The sequence below is a fragment of the Phyllostomus discolor genome, chromosome 2 (assembly GCF_004126475.2).
Source record: "Phyllostomus discolor isolate MPI-MPIP mPhyDis1 chromosome 2, mPhyDis1.pri.v3, whole genome shotgun sequence".
NCBI classification, from domain to species: domain Eukaryota; kingdom Metazoa; phylum Chordata; class Mammalia; order Chiroptera; family Phyllostomidae; genus Phyllostomus; species Phyllostomus discolor.
Window position 1 is genome coordinate 82,301,389 of NC_040904.2, and position 21,573 is coordinate 82,322,961.

The window sequence follows — 21,573 nt, forward strand, 5'->3', positions numbered from 1 at the left end:
CTTTCAGAATTTGAGAATTGGTGAAAACAGTACAATTCAGTAAAGCTGGTGGGAATTATGGATGTGTGTGTGCGTGCGTGTGTTTAGAAGGTAGTAAAGCTATCAGAGGGACATCAGAGTGCCTTTTAATTCTCTTTGGAAAAGGGCAAATTAATATACCATCAGCAGGCCCAAAGTCAGTTATGTTCAACAGGGCTTTGGAGAATAGAGGAGGGGCAAAGTTCGTAAGGATTCTGAGAAGCATGTGTATTTTGAAAAATGATACTTAATATACCTATACCTCTTGAGTGTGTATAAGGCTAGTGAGATTCTTTTTGGCTGGTAGGGTCACATAGAACATAAAGCATTGTAGGAAACTGGGTTCAAAAATCAATGAGAACCCCTATCTTCTAGTTATATGTTTTATGACTTATTATAAACTTTTTACTTGTCCCTGCTAGCTTTCTGATACTTGAAATTGATTAATGGTGGATCCCTTTTACTCTCCACCTGCAAATCAGGCTTGAATACAAGTATCCTTCCTGTAGACAATTTCATCCCCCAGGAAATGATTTAAACTCGCATTAAGCAGACTCTCAAGGTCTTTTTTAAACACAGATATCTAAGGTGAAGGGAGGGAGAGTGCTGGAAGCCAGGGGAGGAAGTGAGAGAGGCCCTTTGTATAGAGGGGTTAAAGATGGGAAGGGATGGAAACCTTGAGACTAGTGCACAACTGGCTCAATTCCAGCCTATCTGGCTAGGCAAAGGTTCAGAATGGCCTATGCCTGCTTATCTTTCACTAACTTTATGGGTAGTCTTAAAATCAGAGCAATAATGAAAGGGGTTCTTTCAAATGGACCAGAGAGGTTTCTTCTTGATGAGATTCATGTTATCACCAGGCCCAGCCAAACCTCACCACAGGCATCTAGAAGAGGCAAAACGACACTCCTAGAGTGATAGTTCTTATCTTTCCTTTCCTTTCCCAACTCAGCCTCTCATCGAGCTACACCATGGTGAGAAGCTTCCTCCAAGGTAGTTTATTCACTTCACAGTCCAGATCTTTACTTTTCACTAAGAGTCAGCTGTGCCCACCCAGCTAACATCATGTCCACATATGAGAGCTGTCAGGTGCAGTTGTAGATGGATAAACTACACTGTCCCGAACAATTGGTCTGCATATAGCTGTTGAAGTTCCATCACGACATCTAGCCATTAAGAAAAACCTGTAGAAACCACCACCAGTGACTTAAATATCTACTACTAGAAATTAAAATCAGCCCTTACCAGTGTGGTTCAGTTGGTTGGGCATTGTCCACAAAGTGGAAGGTCACCAGTTGGATTCCCACCAGGGCACATGCCCTGTCTGCGTGCATAAGAACCACATGGATGTTTCTCTCCCTCTCTGTCACCTTCCCTTCCCCTCTTTCTGTAAGTAAATAAATAAAATCTTAAAATAAAAAAGAAATTAAAAACATCCTGGAGACTTAAGGGGCAAATTAGCTCAGGACAATCACTTTTACACTTTTATGTTCAGACAACATGGAACTGTGATATGGTTACAGGAACCAAAAAATCTGTCCATCAGATCTGCATTAGCTTCCTTTCTCATTTTTAAAAGTGTGTGTATGTGTGAGTGTTTGAGAGTGGGGGTAGAGGGAGTATAAATGTTTTTCCTGCCTAGTGTACAGGAATTGTTCGAAGTACTAAACCTGAGAAATAGTTGGCAGCATCCTACAACTGCAGGATGATGATAAATGTTTAAATCTTATTCCTTGTCCACCCAAACACACCAGGTCATGAACTTTATGCTGGTCTAGTAAAATAGTTACTTTTCCTGTCTCTAATCGTAGGAAAAGCAAGGCCTGAGAATATTTTAATGATAGAACTGTGACATCAAGTTGATCCCAGAAAGTATATTCCTAGGAATTCTTAGGAAGCTTCCACGTTTTTTTTCAGGCTTCCTTTAGAAACTCGCCACTATGCAAGAAATTTCTCAGCACCCCCCTCCCCCCGCCCCCCAACCAATCCTACAAGTTCCACAAACCCTGCGGAACTAGAACCAGGTACCCAGGAACGAGGCGGCCTTCTATAGAGGAGTCAGGATTTGCAACCTGTTGGAAACTGTAGGTGGGGGCAGGGGGCGGGTCTTCAGGCTTTATTTCTGTCCCAGTCACTCCCCCATGTCCAGTCCTGCTTGGTCTTCTCCCCGTGGCTGATTGAACGGCATACCAGGGACGTAATTTACAAGAAAGTCGCTTTTATCTCTGCTTACGCCCCCACTGTAATCTGGCACTTTCCGCACCCCAGCTCTCTTTCCAGTCGAGCACACCCTGGTGCGGAAAGCGGATTCTTTATCTTTCTCGGGACCGCTCCTGCAGGCGGCGATAGCGGCCGCACTACAGCTCCCAGAATCCCCCGCTCGCCAGCCGCCGCCCGCCGCTACAGCCGGCCCGCCCGGGACCCCACCCGGAGGACGGACTCCGCCGAAAGTTCACCATCCCATTGCGGCTCCTGGGCTCGGGACTCTTGGGGACGCTCAAGGGCCGATCTCCGGGACGCGGGCACGGCCCCGGGTGACAGTGCGGGAGCATGGCCTTGCACCTGGGCCGACTGGGCGCGGGCCCCTGCTGGCGCGTGTCTCGTGGCGGCTGCAGGGAGCTGCGTGAATGGTCCCGACGCTGCACGGCGGGACGCGTCTGCGGGTCCCCGGGCGCATCCCGCACCGAGCAGAGCCGTGGGCTGGGGAGTGGCTTGACAGCCGGAGGAGGCTCCCGGCTGGGTACAGGGCTAGCGGTGGCCCTGGCGGGGCTGGCGGGGCTAGCTGCCGCCGCCTTTGGTCACGTACAGCGGGCCGAGATGGTGCCCAAGAGCTCGGGGACGCGGGGCCCCTCGCCCGGGAGGCCGGAGGAGGAGGATGAGCTGGCCCGCCGTTGCAGCTGCTTTATGGCCTTGCCTGTGACCGACCTGCAGGAGCTGCGGAGGAGGCCGGGCGACATGAAGACCAAGATGGAGCTTCTGATCCTGGAGACCCAGGCCCAGGTGTGCAAGGCGCTGGCACAGGTCGACGGGGGCGCCAGCTTCTCTGTGGACCGGTGGGAGAGGAAGGAAGGTGAGGTCGGCGCATAGCGGGAGGTGACGATGGGCAAAAGAGATTGGGCTCTAAGTTGCCGGCAGAAAATGATTCAGAAAAGAGGGTGGGAGTAGCAAAGGGGTATCTGCTAGATTAGAAGGGACACCGTTAGAAAGATTGACACTGAAAGTGGCTTCAGCCTTTTTCTTGCAGGTGTGGAACCAGATCTGCTGTCACTCTAGAGTAATGGACATTTCAAAGTCTTTGCAGTTGTATAGTGGCGTTTTTTCGTACAACTCTCAGGGTTATTTTAGCCAACAGTGGATGCCCACATTTGTAACTGAGCGTAGATTTCCCCGATATTTTATCTCTTTCTTTTGGTGCCTTTATACCTTCCCTTCCAATGGAGATGGAAAGATAAACTTGCCTGCTCTTTGCTAAGTGTCAGCCAGAGTCCTCCAGCCAAGGGTGTAATTGTGTCACTTTCCCAGATTGCACAAGATATGTTTTATCAGTTTGTCAGTAGTTCTACAAAATGCACCAATCTGTTTCCTGCTAGGGTAATATTTCCTTCCAATGGCAAATACCTCATATTACAATCCAGTTCTTACATATTCATGATCATTTTATTCCCGGTACAGTGAAACCCAACATCTTGGTCCTAAACTTGAAGGATTTCTGACTTTGCTGTCATCAGCTCGTCTTGGGCTTTGATACAGCCATATTCATATTAAGTGAAGTTTAACCTGGTTTTCCATCTTGTAATGTTTTTAAGTGAAGACCATTGAACGAGGGCACAGAATCTCAAATATTAGACTGTGTGATCTTCAGAAGTAACTTTTTTTGTGCCTCTGTTTCCTTAGCTATGAAACAAGATTAGAAATAACATATGAGGGTATTATAAAGATTAAATGAGATAAATAAATGTCAAGTGTTTAAAATAGTGTCTGATGCATATTGGATTGGCCAAAAAGTATGTTACATTTTTCCCATATGATGGCTCCAGAAACAATTTTGTTAGATTGTATTGTGACAGCTGTCACATCAGCATGCATTTAAAAAACTTATCAAAATTGGTGAATTTTTATGCAGCTATTTTAATATTGAAGATGGAAGAAAATACACAACATTTTCAATGTATTATGCTTTACATTTCAAGAAAGGTAAAAACGCAACTAAAACACCAAAAAAACTTTTGTGCAGTGATCGGAAAAGGTGCTGTGACTGATAGAGTGTGTCAAAAGTGGTTTGTGAAATTTCTTGGTACTGTTGACATTTTGGCCAAATAATTATTTACCGTGGGGTTGTCTTATGAATTGGAAGATGTTTAGCAGCACCCCTGGCCTCTGCCCACTAGAAGCCAGTAGTGGGAGATAACCAACATACTCAAAATATCCAAATCAATAAAGTCATTGGTGAAAATGCAAAATATGTCTTTTATTTTACGGAAAAAATGTAACAGACTTTTTGACCAACCCAATAGAAAACACTGAGGCAAATTGGGCCATTTGCCAGTTATGTGTTCCTGGATAAAGTGTTGGCCTTTCTGTGCGCCAGTTTCCTCATTCGAAATATACAGGAGTTGTATTTGATCATTGTATGTCTTTTCCAGCTCATAAAAGTCTTAGAAATAAAACAAGCCAAATATGAACCTTTATGAAACAGTTGCTCATGTGGTACCGCTAGTGTCTTAAAAAACCAAGAGACCCACTACTAATAGTAAAGCTTATGCACCTAAATGTCACTGTGTGTCTCACCAGTTTAAGGTTCCAAATCCCTTAAGTGATTGGATATTTACTGTTTTTCAGTTGCCTGTAAACAAAATTAAAAGGCAAACAGCACACTGAGAAAAAAACAGTTGAAACAATATGGGGCTCTTTAATTTGGTGATAATACAACAATGTTCAGGTATACCTATGCTGGTTTTTAACCTTAGCTTTCTCTCGTTGATTATAACAAGAGAAGTAGTATTTGAAGAGAAGACATTCTGGTGATTGATTTTAGATGGCAGCATAAAATGTGGAAGAAATACTGATTTTGGTGATTTGGGGAGGTAATATTTGCCTGTGATCAGTAGCAAATGTTATAAAGCTAAGCTAATTATCTAATTTTATTGCACCTGAAAATCATAAATACACAAATTATGGAAAATAACTCCTAATCCTACCACCCCACGCAAGGGTTGTTTTCAATTTTGCATTTTGTTTTCAGTTTTCCATTCTCTCCTCATTTTACATTTCTGTGAACAGGAGGTGGTGGCATCAGCTGTGTACTTCAAGATGGGCATGTTTTTGAAAAGGCCGGGGTGAGCATTTCTGTCGTTCATGGAAATCTTTCTGAGGAAGCAGCAAAGCAAATGAAAAGCAGAGGAAAGAATCTGAAGAGTAAAGATGGTAAACCAGTCTCCACAGCCTTTAATAGTTGCTGCAAACCATTTTCCCCTACAAGTTTTATTTGTAAAATAAATGTTGCTTCTGTAAAAAGCCATTTGGGTGCATATGCTCTATAAACATGTTCATACTTACTTTTCTAAAATTATATTTTAAGAGAAAAATTAAAAAGCAGCTTTTGAAAATTGATCAGGAAACCATGTTGGAGTTATTTTCTATCAAGCCAGGTGGCTTGGCTTGATACAAAACATTCTGTGTTTTACTTTCCAGGTAAACTGCCATTTTCTGCTATGGGTGTGAGCTCTGTTATCCACCCCAAGAATCCTCACGCCCCTACTATCCATTTCAACTATAGATATTTTGAAGTCGAAGAAGCTGATGGTAAGTGTGCCCGGAGCTGTGGAAAGTATTACTGTGCAAAATGTGTATTTTTTTTTTAATGGGGACATCTTTTTTTTTAAGATTTTTATTTATTTATTTTTAGAGAGGGAAGGGAGGGAGATAGAGAGAGGAACATCAAAGTGTGGTTGCTGGGGGTCATGGCCTACAACCCAGGCATGTACCCTAACTAGGAATCGAACCTGCGACACTTTGGTTCACAGCCTGCGCTCAATCCACTGATTGTGGATCCAGCCAGGATCCACAATCCAGCCAGGTCCAGCCAGGTCAAAATGTGTATTTTAAAACAGGTTTGTGTGCATAATACCTAATAATGTGAACAAACAAATACAATTTTAACTAGTTTTTCAGGCTCATTCCTTGGCAGGAAAATGGATTATGCACTGGCCATGAAAAGTGAAAATGATATTGGCTGGACTTTGGCCCCCTCCATATTTCCTCCAACACAGAAGGAATGATTTAATGAACCTCAACATAAAGTGTATGCACACAGGGTTCTTTGCAAATATAAACTCATTGCACTCAAAGGAAAACCTCATGTGCAAGGTTAAGTTGAAACTGAGAACTTGCTTTTGAAAAATATCTTCCACATGCACTGCCTTGTGAGTCACCAGTGCATTATGAGATGGGGTGCAGTTGATCTTGCTTGGTTACATACAAGTAGTTCCAGCCTAGGTCCCCCATCAGCTGGGCCAGCTCTTACCACCTGTCAGAGCATCTATGCAGTGCCATGCTGCACCTGTTGGTGTCTCTGCAGGTGAGGCATTTAGAGTCAATGTTTTTAGCTTTTCATTTTGAAGCCACTTAGTTTGGTTCAACCTTTTAATGTTTAAAAATTGATAACTGGTACTGACAACCCTAACTAAGCACATGAAGTAGTTATTCTTGAATGGTAAGTTGTCTCCCTCAGCAACTGTTTTTACCCTTTCCAGGGGAAAAGGGAGAAGGTGGCAATTGTTCCTAGTACAGGGGAAGAATCTCCTGGGTTGTTGTTGTTTTTTTTTTTTTTAATTGTGACCTAGCAGAGGCATTTTAAGCTTCTCATGTGATTTTAATATGCAGCCAGAGTTGGAAGGCACACCTTGGTCCACCTGTGTGGTGTGTGATCATTCCCTTCCTTGTGCATACCATTTACCTGCCTGGTCTGCTCTCTTACTTTTTAATTTTCTACTTCCTCTTCTTTCCTGTCTAGGCCTTACTGGCCCTTCAGAGCCAAATTCAGGGGGTTTTGTTTTTATTGTTACTCATTTCATGTTTAATAAAATAAGCTGATAAATTAAGTTTGCTAGTAACAGTGAACAGTGTACTGCATCTCAAAGTCCAGAGTCCAGATCACATTTACATGTCTTGATTTGGTAGGTAGCAAGCAGTGGTGGTTTGGTGGTGGATGTGACCTTACTCCAACATACCTGAACCACGAGGATGCTGTCCATTTTCACAGAACTCTAAAGGAGGCTTGTGACCGGCACAGCCCAGATCTCTATCCTAAGTTTAAAAAATGGTAGGTAAAGATACTGAACTTGTCATGATACCTATAGTATATTCTATTCCTCACTAAATAACTTTTTCAGCTAATGAAGGTAGAACTGTGTTCTTTGCCCACCAGAATTGGGATACCAGTCTTACATGGTTTTCGTACATCATTTACTTAGGAATATTTGAATGTCTGCAATAAAAATTGGGTAGCAGCATCTTGTTTGATTCCAAATGATTTCAAATATAAACTTTAAGGTGATTTATGATTGTGAATCCAAGGCTTTTTAATACTATGACGGGGTATTCCTATCCTAGAAGAGAATTGTCTTTTTATTGCCTCGGGAACGGATGAGGGCATAGGAAGGGTTGGAGAACTGCTAGGGGCAGATGCAAACATGCCAGAGACTTTGGACAAGGAGAAAGATGGAACTGGACACTTTGTGAAAGAAACTTGTATAAAGAAAAAAACAAAGGAGTTGTGAGGAGACCCAGGGTGTTTGGTGGATGTGAAATGGAGTCCAGGCATAAACTGTTTGGAATAAAAGCACTCAAACTGCTTAGAGCTAATTGGCATTCTTGAAAAAGGAAGAACAGAAAGGTTTTATTTTTCTCCTTTGCCTTTATAGCTAATAATGTCCTTGCTTGATGTCTTTTATGTAAGAGCATGGAGTTCAACTTTAAAATCCCCAGAAAGGTAAAGCATTTGAATAGTCTTTTCATTTGATGAAGAGATGCACAGATGTAAGATGAAGGGTATTTTTTTCTCCCACAAATCAGCATCTTTCCAGGAGGAAGATTGGTAGGGTAGACAGTCGCTGGTTTTGGTTTTCTCTTTTTTGTCATTTTAACTGGGTAATAGTAATATCTAGGATGCAGGCTAGTTAGAAAGAACTTTTTAGTGTAAGTATGTAGCAAATTTCTTAATTTCATAATTTCATAAAGAGAGGTTTTAAAATGTGATTTGGTTAAAGCTGACTTCATACCCTTGCTCAGGATGTCCCTTAACTATGTTAACACAATGCTTGGGGGTGGGGGGAAAGCCAACAAGTCACAGTCGAGGTGACTTACAGCAGTGCAGCAGTTCTGGGCATTTATAGCCTATTTTTGTTTAAGCTATTTTTACAGCTATTTTACAGCTATTTTTAAGAAACTTGTACATGGCTTTTAGTTTTTTCTTGTACAGGTTTTTCCACTTAAGGGACCCTTATTCTATAAAAATTATCAAAAGAACCATTTCCCCAATGTAAACTAGTCTACAAATTTAGCATTGAAGGAATGGCTTCTTAGGAAAGGTTCTCTAGGAGCCACAGATGGGGAAAGACATGAGGACAGACGGATAGTTTCGTGTGTGGGCTCAGAGGGGTTGCCTTTAGCATTCTGGAAGACTGTACACTCTGAATGTTTCCTTCCAAAATCACTTCTCTCAGTCATGCATGCCATTAAGCCATCAAGTTTTATTTCTAAAAGAGACCTTAGAGATTATTTACTACACCTCCCTTTGGTTAATAAAGAACTTGATTCGGAGAGCTCGGGGTTGGTGCCCAGTGAGGAGCCTGGTTCTGGTCTTATTGGTAAAAGAGTTCTGTCCTGCCTCCTTCAGGAGCAGCAATGCTTCTGAGGGCAGCAGCATCACTTGTTTCCAGAAATATAGCATTAGTACTGGGCTGTTTTCTCTCTTTTGCTAAAGGTCTTAGAGTGCCATAGGCTTTAGATAGACATGTACTAAATTGCCTATTTGCTTTGCAGATAAAAGTAAAACCATATCCAATACTGGCACTAATGGCAGGAACTCTGTCTAAAGCCCTAGTTTTGTATTCATAGTTGCACAAAGAGTAAGGACATGGTGCTAGCGTTAGTCAAGGATAATGCTCTGATTTGAAACACTCACATTGATTTTCATCAGTTTTTTTCCCTTTGATTCCTGATTTGGCCTTGCTCTGTTTTCCAGGTGTGACGATTACTTTTTTATAGCCCATCGTGGGGAACGGAGGGGTATTGGGGGTATCTTTTTCGATGACCTTGACTCTCCATCCAAGGAGGAAGTGTTTCACTTTGTGCAGAGCTGTGCCCAGGCCGTCATTCCCTCTTACATTCCCCTTGTGAAAAAGCACCGTGATGACTCATTCACCCCTCAGGAGAAGCTGTGGCAGCAGCTCCGGAGAGGACGGTGAGTGAGTGAAAGGAGAATAAACCATCTCATTGTGTAACTGTGGGGGAGGTGGAGCAGCGGTGGTAATAGTGGGTGGTGTGTTATCTTGGGCAGATACGTTGCCAGCATTGTGTTAATACTCTTCCTAACTTCTTTTCGTAACTAGACGAATAGTAAATGAATAAAAAGTCATTGTGTAAAATAGTATTATAGAAAGAGCAAAGTGTATTTCATTTATCTATATGTACGAGGAGATTCATAGTAGGCATGTAGTAAGTCCTTGCTGAATTTAATTTAGCCAGTTTCTTTTAGGTAATCTTCTTGCAGTACCCTGCAGCCTTATGCCAAAATAACAGGTATCGTTTAAGGTTTTTGCTACTTCTTAAATTGGAATCACACCTTTTTTTCATTCCTCATTAAGGTTTCGTGGAAGTTGTTGTAATGAAAATAATCATTTTAGAACTTATTTATACCTAATGATATTTACTAATTATGGCGTCCCTACTATGTGCCAACCAATATATGAGTCAGTTTGCATCTAATTTTTTCCACAAACCAATCATCATTTTCTAGATGAAAGACTTCTCATCTAGAAAGGCAAGTTCCTTGTCCAAGATTACATAGCTGGTAAATAAAAGATCCTGGGGGTGGAACCAGGTTATCATGACGTCAAAACTTGCAGTCTTTCCCTTTCATGAAAGAAGTGGCTGAAGTAGGTTTGTGTTTCTTCCCCTGATACCCACCTTAGCCTCCCTGCTCTGTGCATTGGGCTTGCTGAGCTCACTCTGGTCATCATCGTGAAGTTATCTTCACTGGGGTGTGCTTGTGACTCAGCTCTAAATTATCCACTCTGCCGGCTTGCATGTTTCTTGGTGCCATCTTCATTGCTTATGTATTACTGGTTTATAGCTATAAAATGGATTATCTCATTTGAGGTTGTTCTGTCTCAGGCATATGATACTTTGGGTTCTTCAGGAGGTAAGACTAGTGCCTGGAAAAGGTCAGCTTCAATAATGTCCCAAGTCTAAAGATAAATGTTTGTATTCTTCCTCATGACTGCCTGTGCTTTCTGGGTCCCTATTTATAAACTTGAGAAAATGAGAGCTGATTAATTTTTCTTCTTAAAAACTTCTTAAACAATTCATCTGTTTTGGAACCCGTTTGTTGTTTTTCCTGTAATTTCTCAAATACACCTTTACTTTGTCTTCCTTTTTTCACTTGACATTTCTTATATGCCCCCTAGGGCTGGCTACAAAGGTGAGCATAACATGGGCCTGTGAAAACAAGCTCACAGTTGAGTGGGGAAGGTACACCTAAGAGGATAACTGAAAAAGAAAAAAACAAAGCTGTGGAAAGTGCAATGTGCTAGTTTTGCATAAGATTTCATATGCAAAACTGGCAGGTTTTTTGAATGCTAATGAAGTGAAGCCTTTAACACCTATTGGACATGGGAATAATGTATTTTTGTGTGTTTTTTTTCATTATTTAATGACATTTTGAAGTTCCATTTATAAATATCATTGCATGTTGTTTGGTTTTTGAGTTAGAAGTGTGGGGTGTTAGATTAACTTTCTGTGCTGTGGCGGCAATTGTTCAAGCCTCCTTCTACCGCCCTTATCTCTGGGCCTTAGGCTGGCAGTAAACTCTGGGGCTAAAGATTACCCCAGCCCTTCACTGCATTTACCAGCACTGTCTGTGCTGTCTCACTAGGCATTTACAACCCTATCTGCTCCTTCAGAGCTGCTCTTCCCCTCCTCCAATCCCAAAAAGAGTTTCTCCTGCAGTGATCCAACTGCATCCCTTCTTACTTCACAGTCTGTACTTGCAGACTTTTAGTCTCTTGCCCTCAGTTACTGTTATTCTCCCCCTAGACCTTGAACTTCAGTTAAAGTGTTAGTCTTTCTTTTTTCATAGAAGAGCAGAAACTAAAGATCTTTAATTAACTGTTGTTTTGTTGTATTTTGGGAAAGGGAAATGGGATAAAATTTAGGCATCAGTTAAATTGAAGGGAATGGTTAAAGTCCATAGTCCACAGGTACCTCAGAGAGGATTCATATATGGAAAGAATCAGAAAGGTCAGCTCTAAGTGAAACCTGGTGGGAGTCAGAGAGGCTAATGTATGGGGAAAGGAGCATCATTCACTCAAAAAGGAAAGCAGCAGGGGATCCTACAGAAAGCTTATTTAGGGAGCTTCTTACAAGGGTCTTTGATAAAGACATCAGTACAAATCAGAGAACTACAGCCATTCCGTAAATACCATGTTTCAGAAAGGTAGTATGAGGCAGGGGCAGAAAAGGGCTGAGAGGTGGAAATTCTTTTCTATGGTCTTAGTGAGGAAGAAGTTAAGATTCACTTAAATTATATTTTGCATAGTAATAAGATCCACTTAAGTAATATTTTGCATACTGATAACTATTTAATACCTTAAATAAAATTCGAGCACTGCAACTCAATCATTACTTATTATTATTGCCATGATTCCACAGGAAGACTAAATTATATTACCATTTATTAATGCTATTTAAGTATTTAATGGAAGGAAATATCTAGAATATGTTGGTAAATATTAATAGATTGCTGTTATTTGCATGGCCTTTTAATTATAAGATTTTTACCTGGTAGTAGGACTTGTGAGTTATAGGCAGTGGAATGAAATTTTTGACTGAAGTACCCCAGACCGTGGGAGGGCCGGAGGAGCTGCACTGTCCTTATCTAGGGTGCCATTTCTTTTCCATAACTTTCGTGCCTTAAAGTTCTCAGCTTTGTGTTCATGCTTTTTATTTGTTGGAAAACAACCTTCTTATTTTATAACTGCCTTGTGTTGGGACCAAATCTGTATCCTATTGTTTGTTGAATAGAATACCCTTTTATGTCCGCCTGTCCAGATGGAGAAAACACAACTGGCAATAGACGGGTGTTCCAGCTGATGGGGGGTGTGCAGGAAGATGTACCCCCTTTAAGAATTCATTATGGACTACCTTTAAGAAACATTTTATTCAGCTGACCCTTAATACTATTTGATATCTTTATGTCAGGTATGTCGAATTTAACCTGCTGTATGATCGGGGCACAAAGTTTGGCCTCTTCACCCCAGGATCCAGGATTGAGAGCATCTTGATGTCTTTGCCTCTAACTGCCCGGTAAGAATAGCTGATCATAAAGATTACTCCCCCTGGCTGGCGTAGCTCAGTGGATCGAGCGTGGGCTGCTAACCAAAGTGTTGCATGTTCGATTCCCAGTCAGGGTACATGCCTGGGTTGCAGGCTACGGCCCCCAGCAACCGCACATTGATGTTTCTTTCTCTCTCTCTTTCTCCCTCCCTTCCCTCTCTAAAAATAAATAAATAAAATCTTAAAAAAAAAGATTACTCCCCGACCCTCAATCCCATCCCATCAAACAGGAATGTTTACACTGCAAATGTCTTACTTAAAGACTTCACTGGTTTTGACTTTGCAGATTTTATAAGAAAATAGTAGTCAAATAATTAAGGAAAATCAAATTGGGTGTCTTTAAGCAGTAGGGGGATGAATGATACAGCTTTGTGTGCTAGAGCAGGGAGAGGACCCAGGGGGTAAAAGGATAGGAGGTGACAGTGTCTAAGGGGCCAGATCAACCTTCCCTACTTGTTTTCTAGGAAGAGCTATTTATTTGAACATGTCAGTTTTTTAAACTTAATTTCATTAGAAATTACTGCACTTGTGAGGAAATGTCGTACTCTCCAGTATGGAGTGTTAAGCTTGTTTGAAAGTATGAGAGATCATTTTGGGTGCTTGGCAGTCTTTCTTTGGCTTACATGCTGCTGTGAGCTTCCTGGAGGTTAATTAAATCTGTGTAGGGAATTTTATTTTATTTTATTTAAGTTTTTTTTAATTTCTTTTTATTTTATTTTAATTCTTATTTTCTTTTTATCCTCACCTGAGGACATGCTTATTGATTTTGATTTCAGAGAAAGGGGGGCAGGGGTGAAGGAGGAGAGAAAGAGAGAGAGAAACATTGATGTGAGAGTGAAACATCAATCAGTTGCCTCTCATATGTGCCCCAACTGGGGATGAACCCACAACCTAGTCATGTGCCATGAATGGGAATCAAACCTGTCGTTTACTAGATGATGCTCCAACCAACTGAGCCACACTGACCAGGGCTCTGGGGGGAATTTTTAAGACATATGTTTATACTGGTGCTATTAGGTTAATAAAGATCTACAATGGACTTTGTTGCCTTTGAGAAAATGAGAATCATGTGTATCCAGACTGAAATAGAAAAGATCAGGAAAAAAAATTACCATTGTTTGCTTTACAAGAGCTAGAATCTTCTTTTCTCCGTGAACTTAAATGTCCAAATAAGAATGAACTACTGGGTGACATTGGCCTGCATTGTGTCATTCTGCCATCCAGATGGAGCCTTGTGAGATCAGTGCCCTCTGTGGTTGTCACTGCCTTCACAATGGCATTGGCTCTGCCCTTGTTTAACCATTATTTTGGGGATCTTATGTCCATGGCTAAAAGCTCACACACATCCCTGTGAGGCGTTCCTGCCACTGTGGAGAGGAGGTGTGATTAAAAAGTAGAGATGAGTTCTTAAGGCCTCTGGCTCCTAATTATAATGCACATTCCAAGCAGATGTGGGTAGATTAGAAGTCACTCCCTTTCTCATTGAATAGCATTAATGCAACAGGTTCCCTTTAGTTTCCTGTAGTCTGTACCAAGGGGGCTGCAAACTTAAGGCTGCAGGATAAATCCAAGTCCACTTGTGGTCTGCCTTTGTACTGCCTTTGAGCTAAGAATGGATTTTACATTTTTAAAGGATTTATTAAAAACAGAAGAATATGCAAGTAGACCATATGTAGCCCCACAAAGCCTGAAGTGTTTACTATGTGGCCCTTTACAGGAAAAGAGTGCCAACCACTGTTTGCCAGACTTCATACTACAGCTTAGCCATTTCGACCATATTTGTATGTTGTCTGATGTATTCTTTACTTTAACTTTATACTCTTATTTTTTTCCTGAGAAAGAATTTATTTAAAAAGGCAAACCAATATTTCAATAAATAGAAAGTAACACAAAATAAATGTGTAAGTGTGAAGCTAAAAAAGAGTTTGCCCATGGGTCATCTCAGGTTCTACACTTCGTAAAACCATGGCTTAGAGTAAAAGTGCATTTTTGGGGGCGGATATTAGTATTAATCAGAGTATGCTCAAGAATTAGGAAACCGTTTCTTTAGCAATAAGCATTTTTTAAAAGCCTACTGTGTAAAAGGCATATTAGGCACAGTGGAGGCAAAGAGGTATAAAACATTTTTTACTCATTTAGAAGTTTAGTTTTCATTTATCTTAAGTAAAAAGGTATGTGTGTCACTTATTTTTATTATTACATTTTCTGCTTCTGTTTTGGATGTCCTAGCTGGGAGTACATGCATTCACCCTCAGAGAACTCCAAAGAAGCTGAAATTCTGGAAGTTCTGCGCCATCCAAGGGACTGGGCGCACTGATGCAGGCAAAGCAGCCTTCCTGGGGAGTGAGGACACAGAACGCCTGCCCCACGCTGGCCGGCACCGTTGCCACTGTGTGGCAGTTACCTGAGTCTTGAGCCCCAGCCTTCACTCTGGAGTCTGCCTCCTTGGCAGGTGGAGAACTGTGTTTTAAGCCCCACAGGTTTCCATTGGATGTTGTCAGGGTGGTGATATGGCAGCTTGTCAGAGTCCATAGGTGGATATAAGTCTCATCTGTGCTTTTAGAATCACTTTATGTGACTGGTTTACAAAGTATGACATGGGGTTTCCTGTACTGAGTTAAGGGAATCCAACTAAATACTACAATTTGTATCAGGGAACTTCTCATGTTATTTTTATTTTATATATATTTTTAAAGTTTTAGTTTCTGCCACAAAAATCTGTCTTGGGACAAATTTAGTTTCATTAATTCAATGAAATTGAGCTTATTAGTAATTTTAGAAAGCAACTTGAAATGAACGTAAAAGCTTTACTTTGTTATTACTGAAGTTTCTTTAATCATAAGGTTTGTAATCATGTATCTTGCTGTAGAAATCATAATATTATACCATACTCCCTTTTTCATAATGATAGATATTCGGGAACATTTGAAATTTTCTTAATCTCTGCATAGGTTACAATTCAGTGATTACCTGTAGTTGTTAATTCTATATCACTGTTATTTAAATAAGGAAGATCTAAGTTGTAACTGAATTTTGTAGAACCCTAATTTGCTAATCTTGGGATTCTCTGCACTTTTAAATGTGAAACCTTATAACCATTGATTCTGCTATTTAAAATATTCTATACCAGACAGTTCTGTATGGAAATTTAAACAATCCTGGGGATGCTATGAATATAGGAAATATTTCTCTATTGGTGATAAACATTTTCCTTCTTTAATTGAAGCAAATATAATGTAAATGTTATGAGGGTGACAAGCATGTAGGCATTTTATAAATACATGTTTCTTTCATGGGAAAATCACAACAAAATTCTTAATATGGTTTATTTGTTTATACCATATTAGGAACATGCTTGGTTTTGTTTTGTTTGTTTTTTTTTGAATCCACAATACATTGAGGCTTGTAAGGAATAGTGTCTTCCTACCTGGTGTGAAGCATCATCTCAGAACATGTTGAATGTGTGTAACTACGTGTGACTCTTTAGGGCTGGAAAATGATTACATTTTCAACTGTCCAACACCTGGTTTGCTGATTAAATTTATTATGGAATGTGTTTGTATTTTTCACTTTTTTTCAGGATAACCGACAAAGAGAAGACAAGTATTTCTTAGTTCTAAAACCTGAGTTCCTCATTCCTAAGTGTTTTACCACCCAAAATAAAATAAAACTTTTGCACTCATATTTTCATGGCACCTGTTTTCACAATAGCCAAAAATTAGAAATAACACAAATGCCCATTGGCAGGTGAATGGATAAAGAAATTGTGATATATCCAAATGTTAAAATACTCTGTAAGGAAAAGGAAAGACTACTGATAAACAGAACAACGTGGATGAGCATTTAAAAAGCTTAGTGCCTAGTGAAAGAAGCCAGACACAGGAGAGCTGTCCCTGTGTAAGGACACCGTGTACAAACCCTGAAAAGTCAACTCCAACAACAGACAGCAGATCAGTGGTTGCTAGGGGCTGGGGCTGGGAGGTTGACTGGGAAAGGGAACAGATGAGTATTTTGAGGTGTTGGAAATGTTCCATATATTGATTGTGGCAGTGATTACCAAACTGTATACATTTACCAAAACTCACTGAATGTCACACTTAAAATCATGGGATTTTATTGAGCATATAATTTATATGTCAACAATGCTGATTGAATTAAAAACCCATCATATAGGCATATGAATGGGTGAATGAATGTTCAGATAAACCTCATTTTGTTGTTTATAATAAAAAGTCCTGGGCCTTCCAGCCAAGACGGAGGCATAGGTGGATGCACCATACCTCCATGCACAACCAAGATAGGGACAACAACAACTTAGGAACAGAATAATATCTGGAAGTGACAGAAAATTGATCTGAATGGAAGTCGGACAACCAAGAAGTTGAATTAGACCCATGCATCCAGACCAGGAGGAGGGGTGGAGATGTTCAGTCAGGCGTGGGTCATGGTGCGGAGAGCAGAGAGCAGTGGGACTGGGCACGTAAGGCATCTGGGGCACGCAAGACCGCAGCGGGTGGACCCTGAGTGTGCAGGTGGCAGCTGGCAGACCCCGGCCCAGGGGTGGCAACCGGCAACCTGCAGACCCAGTGAGGCGGCGATTGTAAAGTAAGGCAGTGCTTGTAACCCAGGATCACAGCTCTGGGAAATAGAGCCTCAGGACACTGATTGAGGAAACCTGTGGGAGTTGAGGTGCACGGAGAGACACCCAGCCTCACAGGGGAGGTCCTTGGAGGGTCTCACGGTGTACACAAGCCCACCCACACGGGAATTGGCACCAGAGGGGCTCAGTTTGCTTGGGGGAAGTAGAAGGGACTGAGGTCCCACAGAGAATGGAGCAACTGCCATTGTTCCCTTTTGACCCCACCCCCACATACAACGTCACAACACAGCGACTGGGGGGCCCTGCCCTGGTGAACACCTAAGGCTCTGCCCCTTACTGTAACAGGTGTGATCAAAACAAAAAAAAAAAAAAAAAGAGAGAGAGAGATGGCTCAAACAGAAGAGCAAATTAAAGCCCCAGAATCCATCCTTTTGAGCAACCGAGAGATAGCCAACCTATCAGATGCACAGTTCAAAACACTGGTGATCAGGATGCTCACAGAATTGATTGATTTTGGTTGCAAATTAGATAAACAAATGCAGGCTACGATAAGAGAAGTGAAGGAAAATGCATAGGGAACCAATAGTGATGGGAAGGAAACTGGGACTCAAAACAATAGAGTGGACCAGGAGGAAGAAAGAAACAACCAAACAGGAAAGAATGGAGAAATAAGAATTCAAAAAAACAAGGAGAAGCATAGGAACCTCCAGGACATCTTTAAACGTTCCAACATCTGAATTACAGGGGTAGCAGAAGGAGAAGAGGAAGGGCAACAAGTAGAAAAGTTATTTGAACAAATAATAAAGGAGAACTTCCCCAAGCTGGCAAAGGAAATAGACTTCCAGGAAGTCCAGGAAGCTCAGAGAGAATCCCAAAGAAGTTGGATTCAAGGAGGAACACACCAAGGCACATCATAATTACATTAGCCAAGGTAAAAATGAAGGAGAGAATCCTAGAAGCAGCAAGAGATAAGGGGATAGTCACCTACAAAGGAGTTCCCATCAGACTGTCAGCTGATTTCTCCAAAGAGACCTTACAGGCAAGAAGGGGCTGGAAAGAAGTTTTCCAAGTCATGAAAGGCAAGCACCTACATCCAAGATTGCTCTATCCAGCAAAGCTTTCATTTAGAATGGAAGGGCAGATCAAGTGCTTCTCAGATAAGGTCAAGTTAAAGGAGTTCATCATCACCAAGCCCTTATTTTATGAAATGTTAAAGGGACTTATCTAAGAAAAGAAGATAAGAAAAAGCATGAATAGTAAAATGACAGCAAACTCACAATTATTAACAACCACACCTAAAACAAAACCAAAAGAAACTAAGCAAACAACTAGAACAGGAACAGAACCACAGAAAGGGAGATCATATGGAGGGTTAGCAACAGGGGAGTGGGAGGAGGAGAGAGGGGGAAAAGGTACAGAGAATAAGTAGCATAGATGGTAGGTAGAAAATAGACAGGGGGAGGGCAAGAATAGTATGGGAAATATAGAGACTAAAGAACTTATGACACATGGACATGAACTAAAGGTGGGGAATGTGGGTGGGAGAGGGTGTACAGTGTGGAGGGGAGTGAAGGGGGGAAATGGGACAACCGTAATAGCATAATCAATAAAATATATTTTAAAAAGTCCTTTATCATAAATCTGCTAGCATATTTAGTTGTGTTTTGGGCTTTTGGGTGTGGGCATTGGACTAAGATAAAATTTTAAATATTTTCTGTACCTATCAGTTTTTCATGCCCTTCAATGTATTTCTGTCACAGACGAGACTAGGGAAGAAAAAACATAATTGCAGAACTATTGGGGAAAGGATCTTTTTTGAATATGCTGTTATTCAATTGCATAATTTGGGAAAAAAGATCATTCTGCTGTTATTCAAAGTAAATTTCTCTAACTACTACTTCCTATCTATCAGTGCACTCGGCCTAGCCACCTATTGAACTGAATGTTTGAAATAGAGAACTTCAGCATGCTACGGAGCATGGGATTAGAAGACCAAATCATCTGTTCCTTTATGACTACTTATCCTTCTATGTGCCTTTTCCTGTTACAGTTCATCGAGGCTGGAATCATCTGCAGGTTTTTACTCATACGTCAGTGCTCAGGCTAGGACTGCTCGAAGGCTAGTCTCTGTGTGGGTCGGAGACCACAGGGTCTACAGGCTCCTCAGAACTCTCATTTCCACAAACAAGGCTACCTTCTGACCGGGCCCCAGACATTCCATTAGTTGAGTGAGTCACTAAGCCACCTACAGACTCAAGGGGAAGGGAGTAGATGTTAATTGGGAGGAGTGTCAAGGAATTTGTGGTTGTCTTGGAAACCACCACGTGGCCTTTCACACTGAAAACCACAAAATTGACTCTCCCTCACTGTCCTAATGAAATCCTGTTGAGACTGACATGTTTCTGATTTCCTTCCTCTGTTCACTGCTCCACATTCCCTCCTACTGAATTTCTACAATACCATCAGTGTAAGAAATGTCCAAGCCTGTACAAATTCTTACGACTTTGAGCCAAACTAATAACGATTGCCTGAAAGCAAAACCTCGATGTGTCACAGGTGGGCACAGGTAACCAGGTTCTTAGTGATCGGGACAAAGAATTGAACCGAACACCCAGAGTTCATAGAAGAGAACATGGGAGCAGGCCAACACCAAGCAGAGACTGACCTCATGGGCTGGAGAGACTTTATTCTTATAGGGAGGATCCTTTCTGGCTAGTTTTGGTGGGCTTTTACTGAGTATATACAAGTAGTTGCATTACTTTAAAGCTACTGCGCATGTGGTTTCCCATGATCCTCCCCAATTGGCCCCCAGGGGAGAGGGTCCCACAATGCTACGGAATTAATCCCCGTTTCTTCTGGGGTCCCCGTGTACTAAGTTTACCTTTCCCTAAGCCAGAGAATTATAGCTCTCCATGCTAGAGATTGGTGAAAAAGAAGAGTTATTTATTCAAGTTATACAGAGTAAAAGTAATGACTTAATGTCTTTGTTAAAATCCCAAAGTCCCTTGAAACACCCACAAACACACACAGTCCTTCCTTCCCCCCTTTCTGGGAGAGCGACAGCGGCGGCAGCAGCAGCAGAGCCCAGAGGGCTAGCGTGGAGCTTATCGTGTCCTGGCCCCAGGTCCAGAGCAGGTGGCTGCGAGGTTGGCCTGAGGCTTCGAGAGCCCGAGCCGTGAGTGTGGGCGCAGCGTGCCGAGGGCTGGTGGTGGCTGCGGCAGGGCGGTGACCCGGTGCTCCCGAGTCACTTACTGGTGGCCCCTTCTCATGGCTGCGGCTGCAGAGCCGGCTAGGGCTCGGAGCTGGGTGGTAGAGGAGCCGCAGGCGGCTGCATCACGGACAGTGTCTGCACAGCTGCGGGAGTTCCCATTCTGCTAAAGCCGCAGGGTTCTCTCCTCAATGGCCATCAAGTCTGGGTTTTAAATCCCCGCGGCCAATCTTCCTCTGCAGCCCCATTTCCGACTCCTCCCACACTCAGCCTCACAGGCCAGAACTCTCAAAGCCTTCCAGCTTTAGTGGACTGCTGTTGTGGGTCTGGGCAGGCGTGGCCCCATGTCCTGGAACCAATCTTCTCTGAGCTCCTATGCAGGCGCTGTAGCTCGGGGGACCTGCCCCCAGTTACATCTTGGTGGGGAGTTACTTCCATTCCCCTGGCTCAGAGCTGGTCACAGCTATTTAACATATCTATGCAACCAGTTAAAAGTTATAGATATGTTAAATGACCACACCAGAGGGTAGCTGCAAGGCTGTTGCTATGCAAAACAGCTCTCAATGGCCCTGCTCCATTTGTCCCTTCCCCTGGGGTGGAAGGTGAGGACATTCTATGTATTTTTCTAATATTTCCTGGACACCTTGAGTTCTGAACTCCATTACAAATCCTTCTTTTAGGGACCCTTTGGCTGCACCCTCCTACAGATGGATCAAGAAAATGCTCCAGAAAAGGGCAGTTTTGCATGTTATTTTACACATTTCAGTCAGAAGATGTAAGAGGGTTACATGAAATCCACTGGCGGTAGATTAGGGAGGTGGGAGAAAGCAAAGTGAGGAAACGGGGATAAAACTCTGGATTGGATAAAAAGTAGTGATAGGCACATACTTGTTTTACACAGGTGGTTACAGAATAGTTAACAGTCAACAATTAACACAATAACAACAAGGGGATTTGTGGTCTCCCTCTGGTGTATCTGTGCTTTGAAGGATCTGGATCTGGAAAAAGGAAAGATGGCGTTCCAAAGGTATGTTAATGATAAAGAGGCTCAGTTAAGGTAAAAAGTGTGCAGCCTAGGACGTGACTGCCTGTAATGACCTGCTCTTAGTGATTAAGTTTTTAATTATATTAA

General features: G+C 41.9%; 1 protein-coding gene across 1 annotated transcript; it reads left to right on the plus strand.

Annotated features, from left to right (window-relative positions):
• The first annotated feature begins 2,444 nt into the window (after positions 1-2,444).
• On the plus strand, positions 2,445-16,477 carry CPOX (coproporphyrinogen oxidase). Its single transcript, XM_028505202.2, has 7 exons — positions 2,445-3,088; positions 5,299-5,442; positions 5,710-5,824; positions 7,202-7,339; positions 9,263-9,481; positions 12,499-12,603; positions 14,863-16,477. The coding sequence occupies exons 1-7, from the start codon at positions 2,569-2,571 to the stop codon at positions 14,948-14,950; spliced, it is 1,329 nt and encodes a 442-aa protein (XP_028361003.1). The 5' UTR covers positions 2,445-2,568; the 3' UTR covers positions 14,951-16,477.
• The last annotated feature ends 5,096 nt before the right edge of the window (positions 16,478-21,573 follow it).